General features: G+C 43.6%; 1 protein-coding gene across 1 annotated transcript; it reads right to left on the reverse strand.

Annotated features, from left to right (window-relative positions):
• Positions 1 to 4,067: 4,067 nt before the first annotated feature.
• Positions 4,068 to 5,995, reverse strand: LOC124485566 (glial fibrillary acidic protein-like). The gene is made up of 2 exons (XM_047047256.1): positions 4,301 to 5,995; positions 4,068 to 4,269 (listed from the first exon to the last, which is right to left on the reverse strand). The coding sequence occupies exons 1-2, from the start codon at positions 5,936 to 5,938 to the stop codon at positions 4,144 to 4,146; spliced, it is 1,764 nt and encodes a 587-aa protein (XP_046903212.1). The 5' UTR covers positions 5,939 to 5,995; the 3' UTR covers positions 4,068 to 4,143.
• Positions 5,996 to 9,893: the final 3,898 nt, after the last annotated feature.

Raw genomic sequence — 9,893 nt, forward strand, 5'->3', positions numbered from 1 at the left:
ATAATTATACCCTAATATATAGCTTATTATAACGATCCTCACTCCTCACAATCTGCTTAGATTTTCACTACTATACATTTACTCATATTGCTGAACATTCTAACAGGAGAATTATACTCTTTGAGTGCCCACGTCTTTCAAAGGCTTTTAAATGTACTGTATGCCAGCAACAAGAGTGGCCTCAGTTGTGGATTGAGGGTTAATAAGCTGCCTTGTACTGTAGAATCAGTGGTTGTTGTTTCCACAGAGAATATTAGACTGGAGGGTGTAGCTTAGTGATTAGAGCATTTGATTTCAGAACAAAGTTCAAATCCCCCCTGTAGTGAACATGCTTTAGATAAAAGCGTCTGCTAAATTAATACATCCTTTTGTGACTATTCAATGATACAGTACTGCCTTGAATCTTTTGGACTCTTATGAAGTTACAATAAATACTGTTTATGACGGTTCAACTCCCTGATACTGAAAAATGTCGGTTTTAAAAAGCATGAAGATAGGAATCCCATGTCAATAAAAACATCCTAATCGTTTTTCTTAAGAGTGCCTTGGAAGGTTTTGAATCTAAATATGACTATTGTAAAGCAACAATTTGGACCTTAGAAAGCTGTGACTGTTCTTAAGCTAGTGTTGTCTGTCAGGGTTTTAAAACCTGGTAACTATCCTACTGATATAATTGACATTTAGGCCACCCTTGCATATCAGATCCCCCCCGTAGTGAACAACACTAGCTTAAGAACAGTCACCTTGTATTTTAACCTTAATTTCTGCTCTGAACACTTGTCTATTCTCTTTGGCTTTTCATGTTCATCATCGCTGTGTAAACAGTATTTCTCGACTTACATCTATATTGTTTATGCTTTACTTTTCTTAAATGGTTATTTTACCTCCTGTACAGCACTTTGATCAACCATGGTTGTTTATAAACGTGCTCTATAAATAGATATTGATTAATTGATTGATTGATTGATGGACATGGCAGCAGGTCTAGCTCATGGTTCCTCCTAGGGCTCAGCTATCACACGTGTTCAGGCTCTGCAGGTGTACCATACTGGCTCAAACATCACAAAACACCTGTCTGTGCTTTGGTAGAGTAATGGTTGTGGTGATCATTAGAATTTCCTTTCTTTAGATTTTTTTAAAGTGTTAATATGACTGTATTGTACTGTGTTCATAGTGTTAATATGACTGTATTGTGCTGTGTTCATAGTGTTAATATGACTGTATTGTGCTGTGTTTATAGTGTTAATATGACTGTATTGTACTGTGTTCATAGTGTTAATATGACTGTATTGTGCTGTGTTCATAGTGTTAATATGACTGTATTGTACTGTGTTCATAGTGTTAATATGACTGTATTGTACTGTGTTCATAGGTTCTTCCATATCTGTGATGGATCCGTAACCAGTTTTCAGTGAAGTTTTGTTACGGTTCAGGATAGCAGGTCCGCTGGGTGATCATCACATAAAAGCACCAGGCACTCTTCTCTGAGTCACATTAGAGCGTCTGCACTTTATCTTTCATCGTTTTAAGCTCCTCAGACATGCACAACAAAGAGCGCTGAACCAGCTTGTTAGGACCCAAGCCATGTAAGTGTGAGGTGGGATTTAATTTGACAGTCTCCATTTTTTAGCTATCGAATCCTGCACTTAAGATCAACTGACAGTCCCTGCTCCCATAACCTCCTCCGTGGCGACACTAATCCAGACAACGAGGAATATTGCCCATTATCAGGCACTCACCCTCTCATTTACTGCTGAGTGAACAAAAGAAGGGATGTAGAAGTGCAGATGTAAGCAGAGAGAGAAGAACTGTCTGAAGAGGAACTAAATATGAAAGCCACACACAGCCCTGCCACCATGACTACAAGAAAATCACTTTGTCCTTTCATCGGAAGGCAGCTGGTTTTGCAGCAAGACATGGACACAAGACAGACATACAGGTAGGGGAGTGGTTATTTAAAGATTCGCCATTTTCAAAAAGTAATGAAACCTAAGCTCCAGAATACCACACAAAATGCCTACATAAGGCTTACATAAAGCTACAGAAGGTATGTGAAACAGGGGGTCTGGATATCCAGACGGCAGGAAAATAACAGGGCCTAACAAATGGGTTGGACCTGTGTCAGAACCTTGCACACTGAATCTATGACAAAAGGTACGGTTGTGTGTTCACACTAAAGATCAGTTTAAAAGGAATACTGTGCTTTCCTGCCCCTTGAAAGCGTAAACTAACACAAGATCTTGTCCTGACAGTTCTCCGTTGGCGCTTGGTTCTTGCCCGTGCGCTGCATCTCCCATCACGAGCGTGGTCGCCTGTTTACAGCCCCTATATCTCCTCGCCATCTGTTGTCGCGACGGACGGAATGGGTTGTGACAGTCGTGGACGGGATGGTGAATGAGACAGGAGGGGAGTAAGTGTGGCCTCGCCATGCGGCTCATCTCATTATTTCAGCCTCCCTTTCGAAGGCAGATCATAATTAATCTTCATTGAGCCCCAGGACTGCCTGACAGGCTAAATAATCGGGGCGGCCGGGGGGGCGGGCGACAATGTCCTCCGATGTGGCTCTTAAGTGGAATTCAATGAAGTTTTACGCCAGCGCTGCGGAGCAGCATGTTGCAGACTGTCATTTCACAATGAAAGTAGAGTAGGTTCAGCGTCAGTGAGTTCTACACACTCCCATACAATTATCCTCAGACTCTTGGTTTGAAAAAAAACATAGTCATTGAGAAACCAGTACATGAGTGTGCAGCGTAGCGTAAGAATAGCCTCTTTGTGTTGTCTATTGTGGAGGTCTGTAGCAAGAACATTATACAAGGGTGAATGTAAAAAACTCAGTTGGATTAAATGGATTGAGATGTACTGACAATGGTTAGCAACCAAAAGGAATTCAGTTCTAAGCTGCAATAACTATTTTTATGTTTTGATGACAAACTTGAGGCGGGCCCATTCCAAACACTTCATTAAGTCCAAAGAGACAGTGAGGGGGATGGATATGGGTCCAAACTCACCACGCAGTCATTAACCAGAACTCGTGCACACACATTTGTCTTTTGTTGTTGACGTACACTCCCCAAATGGATGTTAAATCGTAAAATGGTGCCAATTGTTAAATCACAGACCATCAGGTACCCATCAAAATCACAGGCCACCGATGGGCAAATTCATCCTTGGGCAGCTGCAACTTTGCGAATCGCCGTACATTACTCTAACCAGACAGGAAACACACACGTGTCAGAATTCAGAAGATTTACTGTCAGGATTTTGACCATGATATAAGCTGCACGAGTCAGAGGGTTACTAAATATTACAAGTGATCTTTAGATCTCTAGAGGGTGGTTTCTGTTACACTTAACGCCTTTATTGCCTTTAGCTCAGCTGCCAAACATTCATAGTAAGGGAAATTAACCCTTTAAACTGTAAAAACGCTCCAGCTTTGTAACAGAGAAAACACAGTTCCGCAAATGGTGCAATGTTACTATGTTACTATTATGGGACAATTTTAACAAATCCAGTTAGCATGTAGACTAGCTTTGTAAGGTTGGACAAGCCCTCTAATTCAATCGTAAGTGGACTGCACTTATGTACTGAGTTTTCTACCTTAATGGTACTTTAAAGTGCTTTTACATTCAGAAATAATGATCTGTTTATCTTTTTAAATATAATTTTGATGAACATCATTGCTTTGACCAGTAATTAACACCATACTGTATTTACTACAGTTTTTCTTAAAATATTGTTGTTGGGTTCTTTCAACATTAGGTCAGCCAGAAGGCCTTTCCTTCATGTGTCTGTTTTTCTGCCTATGAGAGATTACTGTTATTGTCATCTTATCTGTCGCTCTAAACATATGCTAATGTTTCCCCTTCCCATGCTCTCCAATTATTAATCAGAGAGGACGAAAGAGGGAGAGGTTATGAAGGCCTTCTCATCCCTCACACACTCTCACATCACTTCCCCACACAACCACACAAACCCACACACAAGCATCAACACACTTAAAATGATTGCTGCATGAAAATTAAATCAAGAAAAGAGCTTTGTGGTATTCGTTGCTGTTAACTTTATTCACTGCTCTGGGGGAAGGTAGTGCATAGCATTTAGAAGCTTACATTTGAGGGACGTGATGAAAGGTGAGACACAATGTCAGATCAGACATTCACAGCGTTTTGTCTCGAGTCGGGGGCTGTCCTTGCAAAGCTCGGGGAGGGTGGGAGCTTGGGGGAGGGGAGGGGTCGGACGGTGAGAGGCCCAGGGTCCTCTAGGCCTGGTCGAGCTCTGAGACATCCGCCGCCCCGGAGGTGGTGATGGTCTGCTCCAGCGTGTCTCGCTCCAGAACGTCCCCCTCGGTTCTGATGGTCCTGATCAGCACCGTCTTCCTCTCGGTGATCTCCACGGCCTGTTCCTCTGAGGTCACGGCACGGGCTCCAATTGCAGAGGTTGGGCCTGTTCCGGCGCTGACGACCGCACCGCTGCTAGCCTCTGGGCCAGCGTGGGCTTCAGCTCCGTTGCTAACACCTGCGCCATTGCTTTTAGCAGCCCTACTTTCTGTGCCTCCTGTTGTACTGCCACCATTTCTGCTTCCACTTCCCCCACTCACCACCATGCTACCAGCTCTTCCAACGCTCATGCTAGCACTAGAGGCGCTAACGCTGTTGCTCATCAGGGATAGGTTCTGTACCATGCCGGTGAGCCTGGAGTCCTCGCCCTCAATCAGCTTCCTGTAGGTTATGATCTCTATCTCGAGAGACATCTTGACGTTCAGAAGCTCTTGGTACTCACGTAGAAGCAGAGCCATTTTCTCTTTGACGGACTTCAACTCCATCTGCAAAGCCTGGATCCTGGCGTTGAGTTCTCCCAGTTCTTTCTTGTGCCTGTCTTGTGCTTCGTGGATCAGGGCTTCCAGGGCCTCGTTCCTGGTCTTCAGGCCATCCAAGTCCCTCTCTTTGTTTTGGATATCCTTTTTAGCGTTGGTGATTTCTTCTCTCACGCTTCGAACTTTGTCCACATTCCCTGAGGACTTGTTGTTTAGGTCTTCGAACTTGGAGCTGTACCAGCTATCCATCTCTTGCAGATTCTTGGCTGCGATGTCATCGTACTGAGCTTGGATTTGTTTCAGAGCTGCGGAAAGATCGGGCATGCCAAAACCACTCTGGGCACTAGCGTGGCCAGCGTAGATCTGCTTCAACAACTCTTCGATTTCCTCTTTCTGGATTTTCTGTAAGAACTCGATCTCCACCTCCAGCTGCTCTAGCTGTTTCTCTAAGCTGATTCGTGCGGCAGTGGCTGCATCCACATCCGGACGGAAAGCTTCCACATCCATCTCAGCCAGCTTCCTCTGTTCAACGGCCTCTTGGTATCTGTCCTTTATGATCTCCAGCTGCCCGGCCATGGCGTCCCTCGCAGCCACGGCCAAGTCTCGCTGGACCTTCATCTTATCTGCAATCCTCATCAGCTCCTTCAGCTGTTCCTCGTACAGCATGCGAAGGCCGGAGGGCTTCACAAACCTGTTCATCATGGCCTCGATCTCCATCTCCAGAAGCTTGTTCTGCTGCTCCAGGGACCGGACCTTCTCGATGTAGGCGGCCAGTCTGTCGTTGAGGACGACCATCTCCCGGCGCTCGCTGCAACGAGTGCTCCTGAACTCCTGGTTCTCGGCGGCGGCTGCGTCCAGGTCGATCGGAGCTTCCATTCCGTAGCCGACACACAGGGCTGCGGAGTTCACGGCGGGTGCCGGGAACCTGCGAGTTGATGACGCGGTCCTCCGGCTCATGCTCCCAGCTCGCAAGCTGCTGGTGGCATTAGCGGTGTAGCTGGCTGAGCGTGGCTGAGCCTGTCTCCGAGAAGGAGACGGGCTTGACACCCTGACTTGGACAGCCATGCTGCTGGCGCCATCAAAGTGGCGGCGGTAGGAAGAGATTCTTTCCGGACTCTGGCTCATGGTGATGGAGAGGTAGATCTGGGCTCTGGGGAAGTTCAGGGTGAACTGTTGCTATGTGCTGGAGGGGCACTTCTGCTTTCCAACATCGATCCCCAGAGGTTTTTATACTCTGGCAGTGAGACTTGGTCTGGCCTGCTCATGAGGCAGTGTCCCTGGAATCTCTAACCTCTGCATCACAAAGAGCCTGACCTGCCACGCAGAAATGTGTCAGGACTTTGTTAGAAGCTGAGTTCGAGCTTTTAACTATGATCTACTAGGGCCCCCGTAGGAACACAGAAATAGACATACTGTTTATACCAGTTAAACATGCATTGAACCCCTGTTTTGTAAACACTGGGTTAGGGTTGTAAAATCGATTCATGCTCCCCACTTAAACATTAGAATATATCAAAGCATTAGGGCCTTAGATAAGTAAGATAAGTCATTAGGTCATTATGATAAATGTCATTTTAATTTGGTCCTAACGCGTGGCATTGTTAAGTTAAGATGTAGCAGTATAGTACTTTTAGGTTGGGGTCTTAAATCAAAGAGATTGACTAGGCGTTGGAGATCTTGCAGACTCACAGTATGCAGGGTACATACTTGAGTGATGAGGCAGTATTCCAACATATTCTTCATCACCTTATAAACTTGCATTACATCAGTTGACAGACCCTTGACAGACTCTGACACTTATATGAACCACATGTTAAAACGTTGAAGTGAAGATTAAATTAAAAATACTGTAAATACAAGTTTAAATAACTACATAGCAATGTAATTGAGTAGCAATACCTATATCAAAACATATACATAAGAATTGCTACATGATTAAAGGGGTTTAAGTGTTTTCAAAAAAGCAAAAAGAAGGTTTCAGTAAGAAGACAGTTTGGGGATGGATGTACTGTATGTGGATGTTGTATAGAGGCAGATGAAGATTGTTCCACTTATTCCTGGAAAGCCCAACCTACCCCATACCAAGTTTTACTTGTAATAACTTGTCCTGCTAAACTATAAAGAAGTATACATAACATTGTTACTATAAGCATTGGTATGTAATGGCATAGTAGTTAACTGTAACCTTAATGTAAAGTATTGCCACTTTTACACATACATTCTTAATGTATTTCTGTTTCTTCATAATTAAACTGTGAGTAATGAAATAGGCAATACATCATCTGAATGTGCCCATGCGTACATTAGCAAGGTTATAATGTGTTCACGTACTGTTGGCAAAGCCACTCATTTGGCAGTCCAGCAGAAACATTTGTCAAAGATGACATAGGAACTTGCTCATAACTTTTAGAGTCCAAGTGACAAACTCGTGTAGAGCTGTAGTGATTATTGGAAGTAATCCCAATGGCATGGTCGTTTCTCCATGGCAGATATTGTATATCATTATTTAGCTTGTTACCATTTCGCTACTTATGCTATTTATTGCCTTCAGAATATAGCCGTGTCTACGGTGAGGATACTGTAATTAAAACTTTATGGAAATGTTAGGGAAAGTATGTGAACTGAAAAAGACATGTTTTTATTACAGACAGTTGGTGGGTGTGTGCAAGTATCTTTAGAGGTCCAGTTGTGTTCATGAGTGATCATTTAACATTAATTCTGAGTGTGATGTGATGTTTGTTTACAGCAAGCATGACAGTAGCTTAATATTTAACATGCTTTATGTAAGACAAAGATTTTATGTACTTTCTAAAAAGACTAAAAGAGAGGGGGAGGAGAACAGGACAATGCCAGTGTCTCTAGGTGACCTGCGACGGGCATTATTGCTGTCGGAGAGAGCACCTGTAGCGTCTAACTGATATATCACAGCCTCGCATGAACAGATGGCCACCACAGCCAGCTCGTTAGTACCCACAATCCACCCTGGCGTCTGGAGAATCGTCAGTTTCTGATTAAGTTCCGACCATGAATATTCATCAGCTGTCGGTGCTTTCACGATGAGAAAGGTTGAGGATGTAGTTTTATTAAACATATGTGGCTGGACGTGGGTCATATCTTCAATCTATCCCTCATTTATCACCGATTACTTTCAATATTGTTCTGAAACCCAACTTGTGCTACCGAGGATTTCTGAAGCATTCCGTTGTTTACATCGAAGACACAGAAACACCTAAGTGCCATAAAAACTATATCACATGATTGCCCATTCCTACGCTAAGTGTAAACCTCAATGTTCATGGTTATGAACTGTATATCCTACCTCTGTCAGCAGGGTGCACAGCTGGCTTACAAGTGAGTATTTGTTCTTTTTATTAACGCACGACCAACACAGCAGGACCAGTAGTTCAACACCACGACTCCTTCACCCTCTTCTCAACATGTGTCACCCTAATTGCGCTCCCCTGAGCAACACAGCAGGAGGAACCAAGCAGACAGAAACACACATCAGTAACATCACACAGAGCCTGTCACCCCTCCTCCTGACCCCTCCCCAGGTGATCACCCAGGGTTCAGGGTTGATGCAGACTGCAGCTTCCGACAACTGTTTGTTGTCCCGCATTTTAATCTGCTACTCTGATTACTTCTTGCCTTCCTTGACAGCCAGCGTGGCAGAACCCAATAACATGCCAGAGCCCTCTGTCACCACAGCCAGGACACAATCACATGGACAGATTATGCTAATACCGTCACATACTCAGAGTGGCGTAAACCACCTTTGGAGACATAGGGCGGCAGGACCCAGTCGACAGCATGAAACAAACAGCCTGTGTCCCTTATTGACTGTCATTTCTCCAGCTGGTTAGCCAGTGGTTTAATCATCTCGACCCGCAATTCTCCCCTCTCCTGTTACTGTTTAGAGGTATAGGTCAGAAACTAAATCAAGCCAACTAGGATTCCTGCCAAACAAATTTGAAGATGCAATATTGTTGTTGAATAACAAACAGCTTTAGCAACCGTTGGATAAACACATCTGTTAAGGACTTATTTGGTTATACTCTGATTAGTTGGATTGTAATTACTAATGGAATCTTATATAATCTGTAATATATTTTACAATTCATTTCATTTTCAGAGACATCTTTCTGTTGTTTGAGAAAATGTTTCTGTGAGGAGATTGAACAGTGACTGAATGTAGCTCAGAGCAGAACCAACAAATTCACAATATGTGAATTAGCTGAAATTTGTATCCAAAACAATTAACAGCACAGAGAACATTTGTACACCGTGACCTTTCGATCAGCAGTCAAGAATTCTAACCAACTAAGCTATACCCCGGCATTCATGGTTATCTACGAGTATTTGGCTCACAATAAACAGTCAAATGAGACCACACCGCAGCCCTGTTTCAAATAAGCTGTATGGGATCGTTGAAAGCACGGTTTGCTTTGGTGTGGAATGCTGCTTCAGGGAGCCACACAAGAGGCAGACCAAACAGATTTGAGCTGTGAGTCTGTGTTCAAAAGGGTGAGAGGTTTTTAGAGGCTCTGCAGCAAACAAATGCAAAGCCTCCGATGCCTTGCAGCCCCGCAGTATTAAGGGAAATTAATGCGTTGTTTGATATTTCAATCCCCCGTAGAAAGACGAGATTCCCATTTTGTTTACTTTATGTTTCATCATTAATTTACCAGCTTTGATGTTTGGACAGAGTAATTAACCGTGAGGGGGAATGATTGAATCACACTTCTACAAGGCTCTCCACCCTAGCGATAGTGTAAATCTTGTAGCTCTCATAAAGGACCGATGAAGACTTCATCTAGACTTTATGAAGTAATTTCCTTTATGAGGTTCCACAGTGATTGTGAGTTAATTGGATGTACATCAAGGAGAGTAAACTAATTCTTAAGAGTGTGATAACACTCACTATTCACTATTTGCAGTTGGAGTTAATACCCAGTTATTCTACTGAATGATGTATTTGCTCCCTTATAACAGCAGATGGCCTTTTACTACAACTACTGTTGCATGGGGCCCTGTACAGTCGGCTTAGCACCATTCCCAAAACACTCATCTCTCATACACA

The sequence above is a fragment of the Hypomesus transpacificus genome, chromosome 23 (assembly GCF_021917145.1).
Source record: "Hypomesus transpacificus isolate Combined female chromosome 23, fHypTra1, whole genome shotgun sequence".
Classification (NCBI taxonomy): Eukaryota; Metazoa; Chordata; class Actinopteri; order Osmeriformes; family Osmeridae; genus Hypomesus; species Hypomesus transpacificus.